Source organism: Colobus angolensis, unplaced genomic scaffold (assembly GCF_000951035.1).
Source record: "Colobus angolensis palliatus isolate OR3802 unplaced genomic scaffold, Cang.pa_1.0 Scaffold52, whole genome shotgun sequence".
NCBI classification, from domain to species: Eukaryota; Metazoa; Chordata; class Mammalia; order Primates; family Cercopithecidae; genus Colobus; species Colobus angolensis.
The window spans coordinates 4,551,476-4,579,021 of record NW_012118710.1 but is presented as its reverse complement, the minus strand read 5'-3'; the positions used below and the strand labels follow the sequence as shown (position 1 = coordinate 4,579,021).

Here is a 27,546-nt window from a genome sequence, read left to right as displayed (position 1 = left end):
AAAACATGGTTCTTTTCTTTTCTTTTTTTTTTTAAGTAGGTCCATGCTGTCTACCTATCTATCTCCAAGTCACTCTGCATCCAGAGTATGAAACTGGTCTGCACAATGACTGAATACTTCCTCTTTGTTCTTGGAAAAACTTGCCTGTAATTTCCCAATTTGACCCAAACAATCTGCTTGTAATGTAGTTTCTTGCCAGCTTTACAGTCATTACAATTCCAGCAGCCTTCTGGCATTTCTATGCTCAGGCATTCCGGGTGGAAGGAAGCTGGGCACGATTCACAGCAGAGCAATCTTCCACCTTGAAACAAATAAACAGTCTTAATAACTGAGAAAAGAGGGAGAGAAAAAGAAAGAAAAAGGAGAAAGTTATCTTTTCAGCACATTAAATCTGATTCAAATTGGGGGAAAATAACAAAGGGACTGAGTCATATCTACAGTGATGGATTAAAATAGCAAATGAATGTATTTAGCTACTTTTCAGGGTTTCAGTGGCCAGAAACTCAGAGTTTCTGAGTAGTACCAAAAGCATCCATGTACTCTTTACTCCTTTAAACTATGGGCTACTGAGGTAGCAGTTTAGAAGCTAAACTCTTAACATATGACCAAATTGAAGCATAAAATCTTTTGACTGAATAGATTTGAGAGGTTTTTCAAACATCTAAGTAGCAACTTTCTTTTCTCCTTCAGAGGTAAGAAAGAAAGCAAGTCATTGTTGTATTTTAATCCAGTGCCATGGTTAACTAAATTCCTTTACAATATAATTAGCAAGAAAAAAATAGCCAATAGGTTGATCAGTACTTTTTTCTTTCCATAAAGAATACAAAAAGCAAAAGGAACATAGAATCTCAAATTGGTGATTATGTTATCATTACTTTTTGGTGAAGATATACAGGCTATACAGCAGTGGTTTGCATCTTTTTCATCACCAAGGATTCCCTTTTCCCACCTCATGAACCCACATAATTTCAAGTATTTTATCAACAACCAAAAAACCTCTGTGTGTGTGTGTGTGTGTGTGTGTGTATATTCTCTCTCTATATATACAGAGAATATATTTTGAGACGGGCTGTCACTATCTTGCCCAGGCTGGTCTTGAACTCCTGGCCTCAAGCAATCCTCCTGCCTCAGCCTCCCAAAGCACTGGGATTACATGCGTGAGCCACCATGCCTGGCCAAAATCTGCATTTTAAAAGTAACAATTTCGCCAATTTTTATTAACCAAAGAAATATATAACTGCTAATCAGAGATTCTGATCCCAATAACAAAACTAGTATTATCACATTAAATTGTTAAAATCATAGCCAAATTTAAAAAACTCATGCAGCCTGATTCTGTACAAATGTGTAATTCTGTTAGATTTTCTGAAATATTAAACGTAGTTCCAAAATTTTGTTTACATCTCTTCTGACTTCATATTGAGAACCACTGCTTTATAGCATAAAATTAAGTAGTTATCAGTATCGAATGAAGTACCATATGCAAGGGGCTCACTCCAAGTTCCCTGTCAAAATGCTTTCCTTTTAGATACACAAAATACTCTCTGGATTGAGACCAAAATAGGTGTGGCAAACAAAATAGTTGTAAATGCTAAGAAATATGAAATTCTGGGAGGAAATAGGTATTTCTAATATGTATTTCAATACGTGACAGAGAATGTTGTTAACCACTGAAGATGAAATATAATAAAGACAAATATTTTTTGAAAAAGAAACTGATCTTTTCATTGGAAAATCAGGTCTATAACCCATGAGTGTACCAAGATTTAAAGTCTCATAAGCAAAAGGGTAAGAGCCCTCTATGCAACTTTATCAAATCACATGCTCCAACCTTCTGAGGGCTTGCTACCAATTTTCCAGAAAATCTTGTCTTCCTATAGATTTTCAAACTTCTGATTAACATAAAAACAAAAAGAAAATCCATATACAACCCATGATGAATTAAATTACTATATTTCCTCTGCTTAAAAGCTTTTACTTCAACCATCAAGATTTTTTTTCTGGGACTACATCTCAATATGGATTAATTGGTTCAATTTACCAACCTAGAGATCAGATGCCCAAGTGCTCTAAACTTAAGTAGGGAATTCATCTATAAATTTAAATCTACAAATTTAGAGTAAAATGAGATTATTCATTTTTTTTCCGTCAGAAAGGAATGACCAGTAGGGAGAAAAGTCTGCAAACAGCTTTAGAGGACATGTGATTATTAGCACTGATGTAGAAAAGTCAGGCTGGTCATTTTTAACATTATGGAATAGTTCTTAATTTTAAGTCTTATTTCAGAGGAAATACAGAGCCAGAATCACCAGAGAAAATTGTCATGATAAAGATGCTTAAAATACACAAGGGAAATAAAAAAAATATGAATGGTCCACCTTGGTGCTATGCAAGAAAACTGGGATACAAGAGAAGTGAGATATGGTTCAAGTTAAGCAAACAGAGGGCTCAAAATAATTTCAATTCATGTCAAAGTTAATACTGAGTACTGAAAACAAAGTAAGCAACAATTGAATTAATCTAATTTTATATAGGTACCAGCAGGAATATAAAGCATTTCCTAAAATGTCTCAGGCAGAATAATTATGGAGTAAGTCAAACCTATGTGTATTTTTTGTTTTGAAAGCAGGCAGTATTATCAATAAGGTGATATAATCTGACTGGGGAAAACAGACAAAAAAGCCAGTACTCTCTCCAATACTTCTAATATGTTCCAATCGACTTGCTTAGTCGCACTGTCTTTTAGTCATGAGTTGCCACTTCAGATGTCTGACAAAAAGCAAAGATACATCAAACAGGCAACACAAAGAATTTTTTTAAAGCCCATTTCAAATACACCTAGTGTGCGTGTGTGTTTTTATATATATTATATATATATATGGTATATTAGTTATGAATGAAATTTTCTTTAAAGATTCTGAAGGCCGGGCACGGTGGCTCAAGCCTGTAATCCCAGCACTTTGGGAGGCCGAGACGGGAGGATCACGAGGTCGGGAGATCGAGACCATCCTGGCTAACACGGTGAAACCCCGTCTCTACTAAAAATACCAAAACTAGCCGGGCGAGGTGGTGGGCGCCTGTAGTCCCAGCTACTCGGGAGGCTGAGGCAGGAGAATGGCGTAAACCCAGGAGGCGGAGCTTGCAGTGAGCTGAGATCCGGCCACTGCACTCCAGTCCGGGCGACAGAGCGAGACTCCGCCTCAAAAAAAAAAATAAATAAATAAATAAATAAATAAAGATTCTGAACTTGGCCCCAGATCATAATGGGAATGTACACAGGAAAAGGCCCTCATCTTTCAAGCTCATTTGTTTTTCCCTATGGGATAATAATTCCCCAAATAATACATCATTGTTAAGTCATTTTTATAACAGGTAGGATGTGGAAAACTAAACACAAAAAAAAGTTTTCTTCCATAGGTTAAATTAACTGGGAGAATAGAAATATCCATTTAGCTCTTGGTACTGTGTGGATAATTATCCATCAGCAATTCAGCTGGGCTGCCTTCCAGCATCCAGGATTAGGGGTATTCTCCCCCACCAGCTTCCTACCAATGTCTCCTAAGGGAAGGGCAACTACTTTTCATAGCATCTTAACCGAACATTTAAGAAGCACAATGACAGAACATACTCTAAAAGCAAACTTTTAAGTATCAGTATCTTAGTTTCCCTCTTTTAATAACCTACCTTGTTATTAGTTGAAAGTTAGTAACAAATTATACCCTATCTTTTCTATTCCAACTTGAATGATAGTTTCACACCAGGAAAAAGAGAAAGAACATTTAGAATATTATTCTATACTTATACTGACCAAAATCCTAGTCTTTCTATTTTAATAACTTGTAAATATGGAATGTGTGAAAATTTATTCAAGGGAAGAATAAGTAAAAATTTGCAATAACGGAATTATTTTAAGCCCTTTTTAATAATTGTGCAGCCATATGAAGACACAATCACAACCACCAAGGCAGAATTTACCAAAAGCAACAGATGGTGCTTGACAGGCATACATTTCCCCCCTACATTGAAAGAGAAAAAAATAGGAAATGCAAAAATAGAAGCAAGAGAAACTATTTTGATTATTACCTTTCTCACATTTCTTTTTGGAAGCTGACGAAGAAGGAATCATAGGTAATTTCATCAACTCAGCACGATTTGATTCATTCAGTAGGTAGTGGGACTTATAGGCATATGAACTGAACATGGGGTCTGAATGGTCCTGAACTATCAGCCCTATACGAAACAAACAGAAAGAGATGAGCTGCAATGAAACTACCCATGATTCCATGAGGAAAAAATAAACCAACACCTATTATGTATGCTTCAAAGTTGGGGTGGGGAGGGTGAAAATGAGAATATGAAGAAAAAAGAAAGATCTGACAGAAAGGTTTTCTGCAGTTTTCAAAGGGAGTCTGAACTACTCAATTCCTTATCCCTATATATTATAGAAACCTGTATTCTGCAGAAGAAAACTTCAAATAATTTGAAGATATAAACACTTGACATCATACAGAAAACCCCTTAGGGAAAACAAAGCTACACTGCTTCATATTTGGATGTACAATGACGACAACCCAAAGAACAAAAGGATATTATATATCATGTAATGAGATTGAAACAAGAATCATTTACATAAGTAGACCCTGATCTACCTTCAATATAACAAGTAGCACTTTAAGGTAGAATGGAAGTCTCTCCTTTTTTCTATTCATACCTTCAGAAACACTCAAAGAAATCCTAACTTTCTCTGCCAGATAGTGAAACTCTTCTCTATCAATATGGTACATGTTTTATTTCACTTTATGTTATATTTTATTGTTTTTTGAGACAGAGTCTTGCTCTGTCACCCAGGCTGGAGGGTAGTGGTGTGATCATGGCTCATTGCACCTTTGAATTTCTGGGCTCTAGCAATCCTCTGGCCTCAGCCTCCCGAGTAGCTGGGACTACAGATAAGTACATGCCACCACACCAGGATAATTTTTAAATTTTTTGTAGAGATGGGGTCTATAATAGCTTCTGTGCCCAGGCTGGTCTCTAACTTCTGGCCTTAAGTAATCCTCCCATCTTGGCCTTCCAAAATGTTGGGATTACAGGCATGAGCCACTGTGCCAGGTCTGGTACATGATTTTAAAGGAGCCATAATTTCCTGAACTTTACTGAGGTAATGCAAACATTTTCATATTTTCCCTGAGATGATATAAAGGGTTAATAAAATCAATCCTTTTGATCTACCAATTATAGCTGTGCTACTTGGAGGAAAACACTAAAGCTACCTGTGATTCCCTCTTCTTTCCCCTCCCCAGTTAATTCATGATGTAGCTACAAGCCACTCCTAAACCTAGGCAACTGTGAGACCAGGGGACATTTCTCTATCCTCTATCTTGGCTACTGCATGAATGTATAATGATGTAGGATTTTACAATACAAATTATGGCAGCAGTTTTATTTAGAGATCATTTTGAAGGGGAGGGAAATTACCATTTACTTTTCTCTGTGGGCATTATCTTCATACTCTACACTGAGACGAATCCAAGAAATATCTCTGGCCTAAATAACAGAATGGAACTTGAAATTACTAACAATATGACAGTCTTCTTCTTTTTGTTTTGTTTTTTTGAGACAGGGTCTCGCGCTGTCACCCAGTCTGGAGTCCAGTGGCACGATCACAGCTCACTGCAGCCTCCACCTCCTGGGCTCAAGTGATCCTACCACCTCAACCTCCCAAGTAGCTAGGACTACAGGCGTTTGTCACCATGCCTGGCTACGTTTTTGATTTTTTTGTAGAGACAAGGTCTTGCTATGTTGCCCAGGCTGATCTTGAATTCCTGGGCTCAAGCAATCCTCCCACCTCTGCCTCGCAAAATGCTGGAATTACAAGCATGAGCCATGGTGCTCAGCCAGAATCTTCTAATAAAAGTTATATAGGCCGGGCACGGTGGCTCACGCCTGTAATCCCAGCACTTTGGGAGGCCAAGACAGGCAGATCACCTGAGGTCGGGAGTTCAAGACCAGCCTGACCAACATGGAAAAACCCAGTCTCTACTACAAATGCAAAAGAATTAGCCAGGTGTGGTGGTGCATGCCTGTAATCCCAGCTACTTGGGAGGCTGAGGCAGGAGAATTGCTTGAACCCAGAAGGCAGAGGTTGCAGTGAGCTGAGATCTTTTTGCTTGGACAAAAAGAGCAAAACTCCGTCTCAAAAAAAAAAAGTTATATAATGTTGAAATGAACTTCATACATTTCATACATTTAATAGAGGGAGATGGTGTAGTGTAAAAGAATATGGGCTTTGAAATAAGAAGGATCAAGTACAAATGCTGGTCCTTCCATTTAACTTGTATAACATTAGGTGAATTATTTAATCTAGGTTTCAGTGTTCTCACCTGTATACCATGGAGAGATAACTTCTTAGGGAAACTGTGGCAATTCATTCAGATAGTGTTTAGTAAAGTTTGACTTACATATGCAAAATAAATTGCTATTATTTACTGTTAAAATGAGAAGAAAACTCCAGCCTACATTACTCATTTAAAAGTACCATTACAAAGAAAGGCATAGAATGCTAAGTAACTCAATTTACCCAGCCCTCTAAGATGAAAGGAGATGCTAAAGAATAAGCACTATACTGAAAAATGTCTGCACGCTTCTTGTGACTCCATGATTAGGTGGCATGTGGAAGAGGAGTGATGTTCCTCAAACCCTGAAACATTTCGAAAAATATTGACAGACATTGTAGTCCTTAAGAAATAGCTTAATGGCCAGGCGCGGTGGCTCAAGCCTGTAATCCCAGCACTTTGGGAGGCCGAGACGGGCGGATCACGAGGTCAGGAGATCGAGACCATCCTGGCAAACACGGTGAAACCCCGTCTCTACTAAAAAATACAAAAAAAAAAAACTAGCCGGGTGAGGTGGCGGGCGCCTGTAATCCCAGCCACTTGGGAGGCTGAGGCAGGAGAATGGCGTGAACCCGGGAGGCGGAGCTTGTAGTGAGCTGAGATCCGGCCACTGCACTCCAGCCGGGGTGACAGAGCGAGACTCCGTCTCAAAAAAAAAAAAAGAAATAGCTTAATGATTCTAAACACCCAATAATCAAGAACTAAGAGAAAATCTATGTGAAGGGAAAAATTCTGTATGAGGCAAGAAACAAGCAAAACAAGTTAAGTTTTCTAATACCCAAACATAAATGACTAAAGTGCTCCTTTCTGTGTGTGGATTTACTACAGTTATGTCTCCTTTAAAAAGGTGACCTTTATAAATATTTATAAAAGAACACATATTATTTACTTGTGAAAGGCTTTTGATTTAAGCCTTCCCAACATCTGATCTATTTAGAGTAAGTCTTCGTCAAATGCTAAAAAATAAAATGAAGGTTATGTTTACCCCATACAAAGTCTCACAGTTAAAATATGTGGGAATTAAATAATTTTGCTTAAATAGGCATTTAAATTCAGTAAATATTCCAGAATTACTGTCAAATTATTAAGATGTAAATACTGATTCTGTTGTTAAATATGGGTTTTCCCTTCACTGACATTATTCTCAGAATTTTAATCAAGTTATGTAAGTTAAATTTAACAAAATGGCTAGAGTTTCTATAAGCGTACAATTTTCTAGGTGTCCTAAATTGAAAATACTGTATTTTGTTTCACAATTCACTGCAGTCTTGAACTCCTGGGTTCAAGTGATCCTCCCTCCTCAGCCTCTGAGGAGCTGGGACCACAGGCACACACCACCATGCTTGGCTAATTCCTTTATTTTTTGTAGAGATGGGGTCTTGTTATGTTGCCCGGACTGGTCCTGAACTCCTGGCCTTAAGCAATCCTCCTGCCTCAGCCTCCCAAGTGTTGGGATTACAGGCGTGAACTACTGTGCCCAGCCTGAAAATACCTATTTTAAAGGTATCCCAATTATTGAATGAAGTAGAGCAAAAGAGAATATTGATTAATCTACTGATGGCATTTGATTCAGAATGTGCCCCAACATAAGCCAACATAATAGTTATAAACTTGATATTAAAATGCAGGCTAAATTATACATGCTTATACACTGACAGGAAATGTCAGTGCCTAGCAATGGTAGCACAGAGTTTGCAAAGCAGTAAGAGACTTCATGTTATCACTGCCACTCATCTGTTTAAAAGACTCTAAAGCTAAACATTCAACTGATAATACAATGATTTTTTCTAATCATCACTTTCTTAGGAATGCAGAGATAGGAAAGGCAGTGAGTGACACCTTTTTATTTATTATTTGCCCACCTGTTACCATATGGCAGGAAACATTTCAGACCTACTCCTCCATGATACCAGCCAGGTTTCAGAGCAGGATACCTTTGACACTGCTGTAGTTAAGAAAGACACAGTACTTCCTGCTCCAAAGGCAGACAGTCACATATGCTTATAAAGCAGGCAAACAGAAAGTAGTGTCTACTACAGACCCCGCTAGCTACTCCACAAAGGACTACAATTTATTTAATCTTTTACGGCCTACCTCCAAGTAATGTTTCCATAATGAGATACAAAAGCAAAACCACCTAAGATCTATCATACTACCTAAATTCTATTTTAAAAAGTTGTTATAGTACTTTCACCAAATTAAAATAACTGTCTCCTAAAGCAAAACCAACCAACCAAACAAAAACTACTTTCATCTTCAGTATGGTCTAAATAGAATCTAACAAGCATGATGGGCCTTAGAGGCCTTGAGAATAGTTTAGACAGAGGGAAGGTCAGAAAACTTTGCACTTAAAAAGAAAACAAAAGCAATATTTAGGGATATTAGTTGGTTTTTATAATGCTTACTAAGTACCAAAAAAGTTTTATTATAACATGGCTGAGATAAAGCCAGATATTCTGTATAACATTCAACTAAAGAAGTTTCATTTTATATTTATCACGAACCCAGGTTCACTGACCCCTGTAGGGCTACAGTATTGTTTTTAGTTGATCAATCTCTTGGCATACTTAAACATCAACAGCTGGCTTTAAGAAAGCCCACATGGCTGGCTCTGAACTAACACCACCACATATGCTGCCTTGGCTGTGTCCCATCAGGCCCTCTTCAATGCCAGATCAAAACATTATGATAAAATACAACATAAACAACTGAAAAATAGATGTGCTAGTCTTGCCTTCCAAGTGAAATCTCAATCAGTTGAAAGTTCTGGGACATGGGAAGGATCTGCTTTGAATAGAAGAGTTGTTTGCAGAAGGGAAAAGATTAATCTTTTAACGCTCCAAACAGAAAAACTAAGAACTTGACTATAATTCTGTTATTTTTAGAAATGCAGATTTTAGCTTAACTTATGGAAGAATTAATATTCTAACACTTCGGACATCTAGCATTATAAAAGTTACTGGAATGTTCATCTCTCTCAGGGATATATTACAGTGGAATTCTGCACTGGGTAGAAGATTCTACTAGATGGCCTGAGTTCATTCCCAATGCTGACACTCTATGTTAATGAAGAAATATGCCAATGATCTCAAAAATAAATGAAGAGAAAAGTTAGACACTCACCTCTGGCACAAACGAAACAAAAGCCTACATTTACAGCAGAAGAAGAATTACTGCTCCGTTTGGAATGATTACTACAGATGAGAATGTAGGAGGATACTAACATGCTTCCGGCCGCAATGCAAGCATCTCCAGAATGATAGGCAATTGGACATCTCAAACATCTCATCATGCGGCCTGTTTAAAGACAAGTCAAAAAGGAATCTAATAAGGCATCCGCGGGACATAAAAAGAAGTTTTTGGAGTTGGGCTTTTTTGGGTCCCCATGAGATGCTAGTTACAGTAGATATAAAGCATTTTTTCTTCCCTAGTCTGGCTCTGTCATCCTATGCTATACGGCCCCTAAATGTAAGCCTAATAGTCACTTAGAGATCGTCCACAGAAAAAATTATTTGTTCCAATGCTGCAGAGATGGTGGTATCCAATATGGCACCTACCTGAAGGACTCTCAAGGGTATTTTGAACACATGGAATTTTCTTCTCATGGTCTGAATTTAGAATGTAATCTCTACTTAACATGTACTGTGTATGTACTGTGGCTGAACTGTTAAAGCGAGAGATACACAGAAGGAGAATGCCCTATGTTGTTTGTAATATATACTTGATAATGTTATTTCCACTGCACTTAAAACAAAAATCTTTGTCTCCTTCTTCAGCTGTTTTACCTTTACTTGCTTTGTGGATATCTTTCTCCATAGAGCAGGCAGAGCAGCAGTGCTGAGGACAGCGGAATCCTTTTGATTCAAAGATGGCAGTGGGGAATTTGCGGACACAGGCTTCATGATAAAATTTCCCACAAGCAGCAACAGAACAACGCTTCACATCTTTACCAGACACTTTACACGAGAAACATGGGTGCTGCCCTGTAAAATTGGTGAGGAATACAAATTAAATAAAATTGACTAAAGCATATTCAAGTAGAAGCAGCTATAGACATCAAACAGCTACTCCTAAAACAGACTCTAATATTATATTTAAGAATTTAATGCACAAAAAAGCACTTAAAGTAAATGCTAAATTCAAATTATGTTTTAAATTTTGCTAGAATATTTGATTATCAATTTGGAGACAGAATACTAAAAACAATTTAGATCTCCAAAACTGATTCCACAGAAAAGCCAGAACAGAGTTTAACATCTGGTAGCAGACAGCAGCAAAGTCTTCCCCACATAGAATAAATAAATTACCAAAGGAAAGACAGATTCCATCAGATAATCACTGATTATTTCTATGTACAAAATATACATAAAATGAAAACACACAATCCTAATAAAAAAGAAAATTACAGCTAGACATATCTTATTCGAACTACAGAAAATCAAGGACAAAGAAAATATTCATATTATCCACAAAAAAAGACAATTACTTTCAAACAGAGCTGACTGAAAGAGAAAAATGGAAGCCAAAAAGCAATAGAATGCTATCTTCAAAGGGCTGAAAGAAAATAATTACCAAACCAGAATTCTATACCCAGTAAAAATATTCGTCAAGAATGAAGTGAAATCAACATTCGCTAGGGAGAATTAACAAAACCTAGTTCTTTGAAAAAGAATAATAAAATTGGCAGGGCGCGCTGGCTGAAGCCTGTAATCCCAGCACTTTGGGAGGCCGAGACGGGCAGATCACGAGGTCAGGAGATCAAGACCATCCTGGCTAACACGATGAAACCCCATCTCTACTAAAAAATACAAAAAACTAGCCAGGTGAGGTGGCGGGCGCCTGTAGTCCCAGGTACTCGAGAGGCTGAGGCGGGAGAATGGCGTAAACCCGGGAGGCGGAGCTTGCAGTGAGCTGAGATCCGGCCACTGCACTCCAGCCTGGGCGACACAGCAAGACTCCATCTCAAAAAAAAAAGAATAATAAAATTGATTACCTCTGGTAAGAATAATAAAAAAAGGAGAAAGGTCCTCATATTAATATCAGAAATGAAAAATGGAACATCACTACAAATACTACAAACATTAAAAAGATAGTAAAAGGATATCACTATATTTTTGCTAATAAATTTGAAAATTTAGATGAATGGACAGATTCCTAGAAAAAAAGAACTTACCAACACTGGCACAAAAACAAACAGGACATATGAATAGTTCTGTAAACTATTAAAATAAACTGAAACTATAATTGGAAATCTTTCAACAAAAAAAATTTTAGGCCCAGATGGCTCCACTGGTGAATACGTCAGACATTCAAGGAAGAAAATAATGCCAAATATGAAAAAACTAAACAGGAAAAAAAGAAGAAACAAGTAAAAGACAAACAGATATAGGGAAACATGCAACAAAAATGACAAAAGATTATGTTTTGTCGTATAAACAGTTTACATATGGAGAAAATGCACACAACATATATAAGCAAAGATAATGGAATAAGACTTACAAACTACAAATCAATATAGAAAAAAACCAAAGCAGCCTAATGTAAAAGTGGGCAAAGGATGTAAACAGGCAATTCACAGAAAGACAAATAGCCAAAAGAAAATTAAAATATGTTCATCTTCACTAGTAATCAGATAAATGATAACTGAAACCAGTTATAAAATAGAAAAAAAATGGCCAGGCGCGGTGGCTCACGCCTGTAATCCCAAAACTTTGGGAGACCAACACGGGTAGATTACAAGATCAGGAGATCAAGACCATCTTGGCTAACATGGTGAAACCCTGTCTCTACTAAAAATACAAAAAAATTAGCCGGGCGTGGTGGCAGGCACTTGTAGTCCCAGCTACTCGGGAGGCTGAGGCAGGAGAATGGCATGAACCTGGGAGGCAGAACTTGCAGTGAGCCAAGATCGTGCCACTGCACTCCAGTCTGGGCAACAGAGCGAGACTCCATCTCAAAATAAACAAAACAAACAAACAGAAAAAAACTTAAAAGAGTTTGATAATACCTATTATTTTATTTGAGACAGAGTCTTGCTCTGTCGCCCAGGCTGGAGTACAGTCATGTGATCTTGGCTCACTGCAACCTTCGCCGCCTGGGTTCAAGTGATTCTTATGCCCCAGAATCCAGAGAAACTGGGACTACAGTAATAATATCAATTATTTGATAAGGGTGTAGGGGGCTGGTAGGAGTTTAAGTTGGAAGGAGCTACCTTAGAAGGCAACTGGGCAATAGTCATTAAAGTGAAAGTACATTCACTTTCTGCCTAGAAATTCAATTTCTCAATAACTACATTGGGGAAGAGTGAGAGTAAATGTTAAAGGATGTTGCCTGAAACATTGTTTGTAATTGCAAACAAGTGAAAGTAACTCAAGTGTCCTTCAACAGGGGAAGAGTTAAATAAACTATGATTATATGTATACTAGGGCACTATGCAGCAATTAAATAGAATGCATCTGTATTGACATAAAAAGAGCTCCGGCAGAACAATGGTATGATACATTTATACTACAACACACACACAGACACACACAAAGGTTTATAGGGCTACACATCAAACTGACAATGGTTGTCGGGACTGGAACTAAGTAAAGGCCTAGGATTAAGACTGATGATCAAGGGTGACATCAGTAAGAACAGTAATTATAATATTTTCAAAACAATGTGGTTATGTTTTACTTGTGTAATTAGAAATAAATTTAAAATATTAACAAATGATAAGAACACTTTTAACACCACAAAACATAAATGGATAAGACACATACACAGATAATTCACAAGAAGTCAATAAATATACAGAAAGAAATGTTTAACTTTAAGCAAAGAACTGCAAATTATAACAACAAACTTGTCAAATGTTTATTGGTCATCTGGATATCATCTTTTGAAAATGTTCAAGTCTTTTGTCCACTTTTCTTATAATGCCTATTCAAAATCTGAAGGAAAAAATATAAGGAATAGTTTTGTTTTTTTACAGAAAGTTAGGTGAACTGCATTATTGTTCTTTGATTCTGGAAGTACCTAATCTTTACAAATTGGCTGAATTATAAAAGTTCTTTAAAATGAGTAGTTAAAACTGTGATGTTCACTTTTTAAATTGTCTTGCAGAAATAAAGTACAGTAACGTGGGGTTTTGGTTTTGGTCCCATTGTATATATGTAATTTCTTTTTTTTTTTCTTTTTTTTTTTTTTTTTGAGACAGAGTCTTACTCTGTCGCCTGGGCTGGAGTGCAGTGGCTGGATCTCAGCTCACTGCAAGCTCCGCCTCCCGGGTTCACGTCATTCTCCTGCCTCAGCCTCCTGAGTAGCTGGGACTACAGGCGCCCGCCACCTCGCCAGGCTAGTTTTTTGTATTTTTTAGTAGAGACGGGGTTTCACCATGTTAGCCAGGATAGTCTCAATCTTCTGACCTTGTGATCCGCCCGTCTTGGCCTCCCAAAGTGCTGGGATTATAGGCTTGAGCCACTGCGCCCGGCCTATGTAATTTCAAAGTACATTTTTTCACCACATGGTTAAGGCCAATAAAGTACATTTTACCATGTATATAGATATGAAGGTAATTACATTTTTAAAATAACTTTTAAAAGTTTTAAAAATTAAAAAAATATATTTGAAAGGTAGGAAGTTTGACTTCACACATTTGCTTAATGCATAAACTACTTTCTGTAAAAATAAAATAGGACTTCAGATGGTCACAGTGGCTCATGCCTGTAATCCCAGTGCTTTGGGAGGCCAAGGTGGGAGGATCACTTGAGCCCAGGAGTTCAAGACCAGCCTGGGCAACACAGTAAGACCCCATCTCTAAAAAAAAATTAAAAAAATTAGCCAGGCATGGTGGTATGTGCCTGTGGTTCTACCTACTCAGGAGGCTGAGGTGGGAGGATTGAGCCCGGTAGGTCGAGGCTGCAGTGAGCTATGATCACGCCACTGCACTCCAGCCTGGGCGACAGAACAAGAACCTGTCTCAAGAAAATATAAAATAAGACTTCATTTATGTAATGATCAAAATAAGCCTAATATAAATGAAAATAGTTAAAACTAGTGCAAGCGTTATGCTAACAGAGAGAGCTGAACTATCAAACTCCTTTAAGACTTAGGTTAGAGCTCTAACATGTGAGTGCTTTCCATACTCTTACTTTTCACTAGGAAATGGCCTTCATTAAGAATAAGTCAGTGAGTAGTGAGGCACAGCGACTCACGCCTGTAATCCCAGCACTTTGGGAGGCCAAGTGGGTGCATTGCTTGAGTCTGGGAGTTCAAGACCAGCCTGGTAAAGATGGTAAAAACTCTCTACCTAAAAAACAAAAAACAAAAAAACGTACAAAAAACTAGCTGGAGGCTGGGCACAGTGGCTAACACCTCTAATCCCAGCACTTTAGGAGGCCAAGGCAGGTGTATCACTTGAGGTCAGGAGTTCGAGGCTAGCCTGGCCAAAATGGCGAAACCCTGGCTGTACTAAAAACACAAAAATTAGTCGGATGTGGTGGTGTGTGCCTGTAAGCCCAGCTACTCGGGAGGCTGAGGCACAAGAATCACTTGAACCTGGGAGGTGGAGGTTGCAGTGAGCTGAGATTGCGCCACTGCACTCCAGCCAGGGCGACAGAGCGAAAATCTGTCTCAAAAATAAACAAATAATTAATTAATTAAAAAGCTAGCTGGGCATGGTGGTGTGTCCCTGTAGTCCCCGTAGCTAATCGGGAGGCTGGGGTGGGAAGATCACCTGAGCCTGGGAGGTCGAGGCTGCAGGGAACTGAGACTGCACCAATGCACTTCAGCCTGGGCAACGGGAACAAAAAAAAAAGAAGTCAGTCCATCAGTCCAGAGTCAAAGACCATGGGGGAAGTGGGGAAAAAAAAGAACAAGTAAAACTACCTATTACGGAACTCTTTTTGGAGCCTTATTCTATTGTACATTTTATTCAAAAGGGCAAATAAAAATGCTTTCTTTCTAGAAATCACATTTGTCTTAAATAATAGAAAGTGTTAGTATAAGAACATATTAGGTAGGTACCTGCAATACTCCTTACATGTCAAGTGTTTATCTTTTGTAAACAAATGAAAACTGCCTAAATGACCTTAAACAATGGTTTGAAGAATCAGAGTTCTCACTTCTAATATGTTAGAAGTGTACCAAATAGGTACCAAACTAATTTTCATGTCATAGGTAAATTAAAAGCACTTAATTTTTTAAAAATAATTGTGGTAAAATGTATATAACATAAAATGTAACACTTTAACCATTTTTAAGTGTATGGTTCAGTAGCATTAAGTACATTCACATTGTTAGCACTGTCTCCAGAACATTTTCATCATCCCATACTGAAACTCGGTACCCATTAAAAGAACTCCTCATCTCACCCTCCCCCACAACCCTGGTGACTACTGTTCTAAGAATTTGACTATTCCAAGTAATTCATATAAATGGAATCATACAATATTTGTTGGCCTTTTATACCTGGCTTATTTCACTCAGCATAAAGTCCTCAAGATTCATCCATGTTATGGCATGGATCAGAATTTATTTTTAAGGCTGAATAATATTCCATTGTAGGTACATATTACATTTTGTTTATTCATCCATCAATGGACATTTGGATTGTTTCTACCTTTTGACTACTGTGAATAATGTTGCTAAGAATATGAAAGTACAATTATCTGTTGGAGTCCTTTTTTTTTTTTTTTTTTTGAGAGAGAGAGTCTCACTCTGGTTGCCCAGGCTGGAGTGGTGGAGTGATGTAATTACAGTTCACTGCAGTCTTGACTTCCTGGGCTCAGGTGATTCTCTCACCTCAACCTCCTGAGTATTTGGGACTATGGACATGTGCTAGGCTAATTTTTCTTTTGTATTTTTGGTAGAGATGGGGTTTTACCATGTTGCCCAGGCTGGTCTAGAACTCCTGGACTCAAACAATCTGCTCGTCTTGGCCTCCCAAAATCCTTGGATTACAGGCGTGAGACACTATGCCTGGCCCCTTCTTTCAGTTCTTTTGGGTAAATACCCAGAGTGAAATTGCTTGATCATTTGTTACTCTGTTTAATTTTTTAAGAAACCGTCATCGGGTTTTCAACAGCCACTATGCCATTTTATATTCCCACCAACAATGCACAAGGGTTCCAATTTCTCCATAGTTAAGCCAACATGTTGTTTTCTTTTTTTTTGATACTAGTCATTCTAATGGGTATCAAGTGGCATCTCATTGTGGCTTTGTATTTCCCTGATTACTCTTTTTTTTTTTTTTCTAATAGAGACAGGGTTTCACCATGTTGCCCAGGCTGGTCTCAAACTCCTGAGCTCAAAGTGATCCACCTGCTTTGGCTTCCCAATGTGCTAGGATTACAGGCATGAGCCATTGCGCCTGGACCCCTGATTACTCATTATATTGAGCATATTTTCATGTGTATATTGGCCATCTGCATATCTTCTTTGGAGAACTACCTGCTCAAGATCTTTGCCCAATTTTGAATTCAGTTGTTTAGTTTTGTTTTTGTTTTTTTTTTTTGAGACGGAGTTTTGCTCTTGTTGCCCAGGCTGGAGTTCAAGGGAATGATCTCAGCTCACTGCAACCTCTGCATCCCAGGTTCAAGCGATTCTCCTGCCTCAGCCTCCTGAGTAGCTAGGATTATAGGCATGCACCAGCATGCCAGGCTAATTTTGTATTTTTAGTAGAGATGGGGTTTCTCCATGTTGGTCAAGTTCGTCTTGAACTCTTGACCTCAGGTGATCTGCCCGACTTAGCCTCCCAAAGTGCTGGGATTACAGGCATGGGCCACCACGCCTGACTTGAGTTGTTTAGTTTTTTATTGCTGAGTTGAAGGCGTTCTCTATATATTCTGGGTATTTTTTTTTTTTTTTTTTTTTTTGAGACGGAGTCTCGCTCTGCTGCCCAGGCTGGAGTGCAGTGGCCGGATCTCAGCTCACTGCAAGCTCCGCCTCCCGGGTTTACGCCATTCTCCTGCCTCAGCCTCCCGAGTAGCTGGGACTACAGGCGCCCGCCACCTCGCCTGGCTAGTTTTTTGTATTTTTTAGTAGAGACGGGGTTTCACCATGTTAGCCAGGATGGTCTCGATCTCCTGACCTCGTGATCCGCCCGTCTCGGCCTCCCAAAGTGCTGGGATTACAGGCTTGAGCCACCGCGCCCGGCCATATTCTGGGTATTAATGCTTTATCAGATATGTAATTTGCAAATATTTTCTCCCATTCTGTGGGTTGCCTTTACATTATGTTGATAAGACCCTCTGGTGTACAAAAGTTTTAATTTTGATGAAGTACAATTTGTCTGTTTTTCCTTTTGCTGCCTGTGCCTTTGGTGTCATATATACGAAATCACTGCCAAATCCATTGTCATGAAGCTTCTCCTCTATGCTATGTTTTCTTCCAAGAGTTTTATAGTTTTAGCTCTTACATCTTGGTCTTTGATTCATCTTGAATTAATTTTGTTTATGCTGTTGGGTAAGGGTCCAACTTCATTCTTTTACAGGCATATATCCAACTCTTCCAGCATCATTTGTTGGAAAGACTGTCTTTTTTTCCACTGACTAGTCTTCACACCCTTATCAAAAATCTTTTGACCATATATGCAGTGCTTATTTCTGGGCTTTCTATGCCATTGGTCTATATGTCTGTCTTTATGCCAGTATCACACTGTTTTGACTTCTGTCGCTTTGTAGTATACTGTCAAATGAGGAAATGTGAGTCCTCTGACTTTGTTCTACCCAATTGTTTTTTTTTTAATAAAAGTTTTTTTTTCTTTCTCACTGACATCCCATACTTAACTGTTTTTAAAGCAAATTTCCCTCTTAAATTTTCTAATAGATGTGTACCATATTAAATAAACCTAGCCTCTGTTGGTAGAATTCTCCTGGATTCTAGAGTTAGGAGAGAAGCCCTAAGAGTGTTTTAATACTGAGATACATGGTCCTTCTCATCAATATCTAAAATCAGGGATTGCATACTTGATATAGTTTGGATATTTGTCCTCACACAAATCTTCTGTTGAAATCTAATCCCCAATGCTGAAGGTGAGGTCTGGTGGGAGGTGTTTGGATAATGGAGGTGGATCCAACATGGCTTGGTGCTGTCTTTGCGACAGTGAGTGAGTGTTTGTGAAATCTGGTCATTTAAAAATGTGTAGCCCTCTCCCTCAACTCTCTCTCTTGCTCCTGCTTTTGCCATTTGAAGTGCCTACTCCCACTTTGCCTTCTGCCATGACTGTAAGTTTCCTGAGGCCTTCTCAGAAGCCGAGCAGATACTGGCACTATCCTTCCTATACAGCCTGCAGAACTGTGAGCCATTTAAACCTCTTTTCTTTATAAATTACCCAGTCTCGGGTATTTCTTTATAGCAATGCAGGAACTCCCTAACACAATATGTGAATGCTTAAAGGGGCCAGGCAGGATATATAAGTGACTTGAATGACTGAGTTTTAGAAAAAGGAATAATGGGGAATGTGAGGAGCCAGGATTACATGCTCCATCCATGTTCAAAAATGAAAATGCATTCTGAAGGTCAAATAAAACGATGTGCAGATAATATGACCCAGGGGCTGCCAGTTGGCAAACTGTTCACAAGTTTTACTGCAGAGTCTAAATGTGATGAATAAAATATTATATAAGGGGAAAATTTTAAGCTATATGTTCTAAGCAGCTTCCATAGCTTACTTTATGTATGTGTGTGTGTATTTGTATGTGTGTGTATGTATGTGAATGACTGTGTATTGGGATATATGACATATGACTTGTGATGTCCATTCTATTCACCAGGGCAGTAGAAGACCATGAGAAAGAAAATATAAATCTGGAGTCCAGCTGCCTGGGTTTAAATCCCAGAGTCATCATGGGCTATCTTTGTGACTTTGGGGAAGCTACTAAACTTTCTAATCCTCAGTTTCTCCTTCTGTATAATGGAAATCATAATAGTACCTATCTCATCATGGATCAAATGAAATAGCAGGAGAAAATGCTTAGTACTTGTAGCACCTAACACTTAGTAAGTCAGTGTTCGGTTTAAAAAAAAATTACTAACTTTTTGTCTGAAAGATTTTAGGAGGCATACAATCAAATAAGAAAAGATAAAATAAGTATCTGTAAGAATCAAAATAAAAGGAAAAGAAGGAGTAGAAAAATAACAAAGAGTCAGCATATCATGTATACTTGCTATCCAATTGGCTTTAGTTCCTCATAGCTAAAACAAAGCAAAACAAAACAAAAAACACATCAACATGGTTCCTAGAAGCATGTCCCTCTCATCTCGTTATTTTTTATTTGCCATGTTGTTACAGATTAAACAACTACGACTTGCTTTCCACGATATTAACCAGAATTATAGCTACCGAGGGAAGAAATATAAACTAGCATATTTATTTCTCTACAAATTATTTTGGTAGGTAGTAGTCTATGTATAGTGAGATAAGAAATAAATGGTGAATCCCAAGTTTAAAAAATGATTTCCAGTATCTCCAAATTTCCACTAAAAATATAATCACTGTGGTTATGCACTGATACTTATTCCAGTCTCTTAAAGAACTTTAAACCAATTTATTGAGCCCCCAAAATCTCAAACCCATCTGAAAAATAACTCAATTAAATACTTTGTATAACTCTTTAGATAAAATACAAATTCATCTTGGTACTTTGACAGATTTTATGTTAGAAGGCACCAGTAGGAGGAAATTTAACTTTTTAAATCTTGAAGCCAACTCTTAATTTGTTGAAATACCTTTGAGAAGAGAGGAGGAGGGCTAATAAAAGTGATGGGAACAAGATGTCCTAGGAGACGTTGCCAGTGCACATTCCTGGCACAATCCCATTCATCTTTTCATGACTATCAAAATAAGTCATCTTACCGGTTTTACATTCCATGCAGATGAACTTGCTATCAGGGAGTGATGTCAATCCCAGGCACTCTAGGTGAAAGTGTTTGCAGCACTCTCCCTCACAAGGAATCAGAGAGTCACCAGAGCTTTCACAAATCTGTAATATGGCAAAAAGCAGTGGTTCTCAAACTTTGGCAAATATCAGGACCACATGGGCAGCTTGTTAAACACAAATTACTGGGTCCCTCACCCACAGATTGTGATTCAGTAGGTCTGGTGGGGGCCCCAAGAATGTGCATTTCTAATACATATCCAGAAGATGCTGATGTTGTTTGTCCTTGGCCTTTATTTTGAAAACCAGAGAACTAGACAATTACAGTATTTCCAGATCCAATATGGTATAAAGTTTAAGGTCATACTTAATCTTTTAGGATTCCTTCTTTGGGATCTGCATATTTAACTTTTCTTCACAGGACAAAGCAGTATTTTTCAAGAACAGTAATAATACACTGAGAAAGTTATTACTTTAAAGTTTTGAATTTAAGAAAGTTTTTTCAATCAGTCATCTGCCATTTACTTCCAATTAATAATAGTATATCACACTAAAGATTAGCATGTGGGTAAGTATTCCAACTCAGAAAGGGAAAAAAAGAACCAGAAAGAGGTTTTAAATCTGTAGCTTTAAAGTAATATCATAATAATTTAGAAAGATATTACCCTCTTCAACAGGAGTTAAGTCTATTACCGGCAGAATATAATAGCAATTATTTCAAGCCATAACACCAGTTACCTGCCTACCTGACATACAGTGTCCTTCTTACTCATTCCAGTGCCTCTTCTCGACAAACTTGAATCCATGGACTGCACATCAGAAACGTCTGCATCTGCAGTAGCTGAAGGGCTATCTACTTGCTTTCCAAAGCCTACCTACATAGAAAACATAGCATTTTTAAGAAAAACAAAACAAAAATTCCCTCAAAGATAAGATGCTATGAAAATCCTCGTAAGACTTGCTCAAACATTAGATCTTGACACAATAACCTCTTTTTTCCTTCCTTTCTTTCCAAAATCCACAGATATCATAGGTCTGCTGTTTTGGGAAAAACTGTAGTTAAAATTACAAACAAACTATAGTTTTGTTATATAACATGAGAGCAAAAGAATTAAGAAGCTCAAAATAACCAACGTGATTTTTTTCTATGAGTATTTTAAAAATGTCTCAATTTCCCCAAATAAATAAGGCAAAAGCATTATGTTCAAGAAAGAGCACTTTGTCTAGACCTTTGCACATATTTACCTGTAGGTCACTCAGTCCTCTAGAATCGGAGTCAGATGTGTCTCTGTATGCTGAACTAGTCATTTCTACATCAGTTGAGGCGCGACTCCTTTTCTTTAGAGGTTTACAGGAATCTGAAATCTCGCTGGCACCTTAATACAACACACTGAAATTAATCCTAAAATAGTACTTAGGGTTTGCTTTAATTTTTTTGTGTGTGGGAGAATATTTTCTTTTCCCAAACTCATCTCTAGTGTGGAAAAAGCACAGCTCTCTTTGTAACACTGAAGTAATGAGTCAAAACTTCAGAACTTCTGACCTTCCTGGTAGTGATTGATTAATTTACAAGCGCTCTATCAAAACATTTAATTCAGTTCTCCTCTCTAAAGCTATTTTCAGTCAACAGAGCCCACGTTCCAACCTAAAAATCAATTCTATCAAAATTGCAGCATAGCTGATGGATTTGGAGCAATTCAAAGAACCATTCAATTTGGAGGGGGAAGACATAAAACCCAACACACTGTGTAGCTTACAAATATGGTTGCAGAGACATCTCCATCTTGTTTTTATTAGGGATGTGACAAATCTTTGATTTGTATTCGATTCGTACACGGATAGTGCCATTTTCCCCTGAATTTTGCAATTCAGTTGATTATTGCCCCCCAATAAAATTTGGATGTTCATAATTGTTCATCTGTGACTTCCTTGGTGAAGTGGCATTTATTGTGACCATTAACAAGCGCTGCAGCACATCTACATATGTCATGCCATTTAGGAGGCACATTGCTGAGGGTTGTAAATGGACAGTGTTCAAGTGCAGCCAAATCACGTAGAGCTGGATGGGAAGGCCTCTATGTGGAATTTGTGCGGGAAGAAATAAATAGGAAAAAAAAGGCAGAGAATAGTGTGGAATTTTTTTTTTAAAACTGTGTGTAATACAAATCCAGCCAAAACAATAGTGCAAAAAGTTACAAAGCAACAATCTCTTGGGCTAATGCAGTATAGGCTATACAGAAACAGCCACGATGAAATGTGCAGATCAGGCACGGTGAATACCAAGGAACCAAGGAGACGGTTAATATTTCAACCCACAGTTTGTGTTTTGGATTTTTTTTCCCCCAAAATTTCCATACAACAAACAGACATCTAGATCAGCCCAGCAAGCTATGGTGGAAGTGTGCAGTCCAGAAGAGCCCATGGAGAAACAAGTCTCCTGAGGCCATGAAGATCCGCAACAGGCTGAGCGAGAGTAGCACTTGGAACATAGCCACGTTCTGTGGTGGAGGAGGTGGGCCTCGTTAGACTGCTCAGATTACTGGAACCTCGTTATCACATCCCATTCTACAAGTTTTTCACTGAATGTTTCCTGACATCTATAAATGAGGGTGCCTGCCCATGTTAATGCTGATTAAAAAACACAAGTACACAAATCTATCTCCTTCATTGCTGGTGTATGGACCCAGAACACCACCACAAAATATTTCCTTGGCCTAAAAGATCACTGGATTAACAAGGAGTTTTAACAGAGGAACAGGAGTGCTGTACTGAGAGGCTTTCGAAGGGAAACACAGGTACCGCCATTTCCGATGAGTTTCTGAAAATGCTAGAAAAATGACAGACTGCCAAAGACAGCTGTCATGCTGTTCTCCATGATAACGGCACTAATATTAAAAAAAAATAAGAACTTTTAATGATTGTAATGTATACAGTTTGGGCTGTTTGGCAAAACCCTGCAGATGTGCATTAATGATGCTTTATTTAAAAACAAAAAACCAAAAACAGTCCATGTTGAAATTGATCAGTGTAAGTTAAATGGTGGTTTTTAGGCTGGACCCATGATTTAAGCTGTACCCATCCAGCTCAAACCGAAAAAAAAAAATCATTTGACTGTAAAAGCAATTGTTCAGAGTCTTGAAGAAGAAACCAGGCAGGAAAATGCCAATAATGATGATTGGCGAAATCAAAATCGAAAACAAAGAAACTGTTTATCGAGCCGCCGACAAAGAAATCTTGCATGGAGACTACAAGTCTGGAGTTTCTGGGATGAAATTGTACAGGAATCTCAGTCCACAGTTTCCTCAATCGCTGCGGAGACGGAGCTGTCACTGAATCTGACAGAGCCCTGCACTCCCCGGTCCGCCGACCCTGTGGAATGGTGGAAACACAACGCAATCAGGCCTCCTAATCTCGCAGCGATCGCGATGTCTTTTCTTGGAGCTCCGCCAAGCAGTGTTCCCTCCGAGAGGCTGTTCAGTTCTGCTGAGGATCTCCACGGAGACCATCGCTGCAGACTTCTCCCCGAGAATGCAGAGAGGCTGTTGTTTTATTTTATTTTTAAATAATGCAATTTGCCCAGAGTAAACTACAGGTATTAAATACAGTTTGATCTCACCAAAAACGCACGAATCATGCTATGGAGTTTGTACTGTAGTCAAATTGCACACAGAAAATACAGATATAAGTTTAAGCTTTCTTAAACTTTGTGCATATCTCAAATAGATTCGCATAAGGTCATCTAATAGTGGCCATAAATATGCTATGAATCATTTTAATTTACAAAAAGATTTTACAGCACTGTAAAAATAAATGTGGCAAGATTTTTTTCAATCAGCTTGTCTTGTCTGATTTGTCATAGTCCATGTTTGACAAACATGAATAGCTACTATTCGGTATTCAGTCGAATACCAAAAAAAGTGGATTCGTCACATCCCTAGTTTATAAGCCAGTGAAACCCCAGAATCTTATGGAGAAAGGCTGGAAACAGTTATCAAGTCTACGTGGTGTTCTCCAATTTACCAAAACAAGTAAGACTTTTCACGTGGAGGTACAGAATAAGATCAACTCTAAAAGTCACACACACACACAAACACCGGGGAATACTGCAATTTCACACTGAAGAGCAACAACAATGATTTACAGAGACAGACAAAAATACATGGAGTACAAATAAGTAATTCTTAAAAACTGGTTTTAATCAAGGAAATGCAAAGCAACATTATAATACTAACTCACCTTTCTGTAATCCAGTCTTCACTGTAGACTGAGGAACTGTTTCAACCTGTTTGGACAGAAAAATACAGCATTAACAAAGAATTTTTTTCCCTTTTAATTATTAACAGAGGGAAAAGATAACTTTTCATCAATCTAAGTAATGATGAGTGATTAATGTATCTGAAATCTGAACTCAGTCCCATCTTCTGGGTAAAGTTCTCTGTCTCAAGATCAGGGAGGGTTTAAATCCTAGCTGCCTGTGCTGAATATCAAGTGACAACACACAGCCACATGCTCTCTAGCAAAGACTTTTCCCACCATTCCCTTGGTATATGAAGAGAACAAGAATACTTTCCTCAGTGTCTGGAAGGCAGGAGAGGGGTTGTTTCTGCAACCGGCCCCAGTGTTGCTAAAAACCCCTCCCGCCCCAAAGACGTTAGGATAAATTTTTACTTACTATGATACTCAGGTTAATGTAACTCACGCCACTTTAAGACCCTTCCGCGCCTGCACTCACAGCTAAGTTGCTGGGAATCAGGACCCTCTCTGTAGAGAGTGCTACAGGGCTCCATACAGCTGGAAACTCAATACTTTTGCCGCTAGTACAAACTTAAGAAAATAAGTTTGTGATATTGCAAAAGCACTTTCTTGAGTGTCTTATGAACAGTGTCTTGATCCTACATTAGGAGAGCGAGATCAGAAGTTATTCTGCCAATGTATATGTAAAACACGTGGTAATTTGAGGATTGAACCATTGGAATTAGAGAAAGGAGGCTGTTTGGAGGAGTTCCTGTTTAAGCTATAAATTGAATTTCATGTTTCTTTAAGATGTGGTGAAATATGAATGTTGAAACACATTTTGTAAATATTTAAGGATTGTTCTAAGCTTTTTAAAAAAATTTTATTTTTTTTACAACAGGTAAAAAAACATACAACAGAAACGCTTTTATAAGATACAATTAGTAATACAAATATAAAATCTTCTAAACAATCACTGGTATTGTTCTACTACTAACTATAACACAGTGGCATTAACAATTTGTCCCACTTTTTGTACTCATTCTGCTTATTAGTTTTAAACTGACTGGTCTCAGATTGAATTTGGGAACCAGCTGGCAAAATCACAACTTCATTTTGGAAATGAATACTATAGATTTTCAAGAGCTTAGAAAGATTTTTTGGAATATAGTTTCCTAAGTATGCAATATGAAAGTTAATATGATAAATGAATGACAAATTAGTATACGATTTAAATTTTAGTTAAATATTCTGGAAAAACAGTTTCACTTGCTTGGTGATACCACAGAGCACCCACAAAGTTAGTTTTTAAATTTGGAAGTTTAAAATGATGAAGGAAATATTTTAAATAGAAAAGCTCACATTCTTCCATATTAAATGGTTTAAAAAATATAAAACTTATTGGAACTAATTCTATTCAGAATTTGTTTTGTTTACTGGCAGGTATTTAGGCTGTAAGAATGGATATCCTTTCACTAAAAAAATTAAGAAAAAATCTGATTGTGAGTTTAAAGAAGAATGGCTTCTAAAATTTTCTTTGAAAAGGTCATTTAAATGAATCTTACTACATTGATTACACTGGTTTAATACACTTCAGTCAAAATGCAACCCCCCATACACACCTTTTTTTACCGAAATATTATTTATCTGACAACCTGATAGCAGGCGAATATTCCACTGGGAAAATAACATTCCAAAAAATCTGCGATATTAACAGAAAAACCAGATCATCTATGATTATCTGTTTCTTAAATATAAGAATATAAATTAAATTGATTTGTTTAAAAATAAAAAAAAATACATACCAGCAGCTTAAACCAAAAATCAAAATTTGAAAAAAAAAAAAAAAAGGAACTCAATGATGGTTCCAAATAAAAATCATAAAAACATGAAATCATTTTGCTGATAACAGAAACTTCTAAATAAATGTAAAGGAGTTTTTAAGAGTCTTGCACCACTGGCTTCCCATCTCCTGAAGCCTGTTTTCTGTGAAAATGCTTGAAGCAGAATCACAGGAATGGCTGTATTAAAATTGAGCACTGGAACCCACCGGGACAGAAGCGTAAGATAGTCCAGAAAGGAAACTCAGTGTGGGGAAAGTTTCTCTTTCTTTTAAGACAGGAATGTAAGCCACAACATTTACAAATACAATGTTTTAACTCTCTACATGTAGGAAGCCAACCTGCTCCTTTTTGATCTTCTTCTTTGGCACAACCTCAGTGGATTTCTCTGATTCAGAACGAGTTCTAATTGATCTTCTCTGTTGCTTCTTTTCTACTGAGCCTAAGAAATGATTTAAACACACAAACAAAAACTCATTTAAGGATACCTTGACATCTATGTAATTAAGATACGACCAAATTATTTGCTTTTCTTACCTATTACTTTTGGAATTTTAATTAAAGTCATTAAAATCTGCTAAATACTCAGGAGCATATAAATTATTTAACAGATCAAATTGTGAAGGCTGATGAGCTGAGACTGGGATTCACAAAGGGTCCTAAATTATACAAATAAAGGGGGATTGGTTTTTTAAAAATTAAAAAGTCAAACTAAAACAGCAGAGACATTGTTTAGTTTTAAAAGCACATAAACATCTTTAGGTAAATATAATTAGGGAATGAAGGGACTGAAGGATGCATAAAAATAACTTTATTACCCACTTGGCATTAGAAATTATTGGTTCAAAATTCAATCAGTGCTACACATTCTGCATTTTAACAAAGGAGTTTAATTAATTCTATATGTAAAATGGTTAACAGTGCTTGTTGCACTTATATAAGTTTTGCTATTGTTATTAATAACAAAAGCAGGAAAAGCAGGAAAGGCACAAAAATGTGACCAAAACCTAATCATTAATTTGACTATCAAGGGATCTGTTATATTTTGGAAATAATTAGTCATGGAAAACTAGTTGAAACAAATTATCAAGCTTTTTCATGTTTTACCATTGTAAAACAAACTATTAAGATTTTTAGTCCAGGCGCGGTGGCTCACGCCTGTAATCCCAGCTCTTTCGGAGGCCGAGGCGGGCAGATCACGAGGTCAGGAGATCGAGA

General features: G+C 37.6%; 1 protein-coding gene across 2 annotated transcripts in view; it reads right to left on the bottom strand.

The window, feature by feature from the left end:
- The window catches only part of WHSC1L1 (Wolf-Hirschhorn syndrome candidate 1-like 1), a 144,211-nt gene that overhangs the window by 25,141 nt on the left and 91,524 nt on the right, over nt 1–27,546 (bottom strand). Inside the window, exons 8-16 of one of the 2 annotated variants that reach the window (XM_011960692.1) lie at nt 26,670–26,770; nt 24,491–24,536; nt 21,500–21,630; nt 21,001–21,129; nt 20,233–20,359; nt 10,178–10,375; nt 9,516–9,689; nt 4,084–4,230; nt 145–301 (exon numbers count right to left, since the gene is read on the bottom strand). In XM_011960692.1, the coding sequence (XP_011816082.1) occupies nt 145–301; nt 4,084–4,230; nt 9,516–9,689; nt 10,178–10,375; nt 20,233–20,359; nt 21,001–21,129; nt 21,500–21,630; nt 24,491–24,536; nt 26,670–26,770 (1,210 nt within the window). Of the gene's footprint in view, nt 1–144; nt 302–4,083; nt 4,231–9,515; nt 9,690–10,177; nt 10,376–20,232; nt 20,360–21,000; nt 21,130–21,499; nt 21,631–22,380; nt 23,624–24,490; nt 24,537–26,669; nt 26,771–27,546 lie in introns of those variants that run through there. The other variant, XM_011960693.1, reaches the window with a different exon arrangement.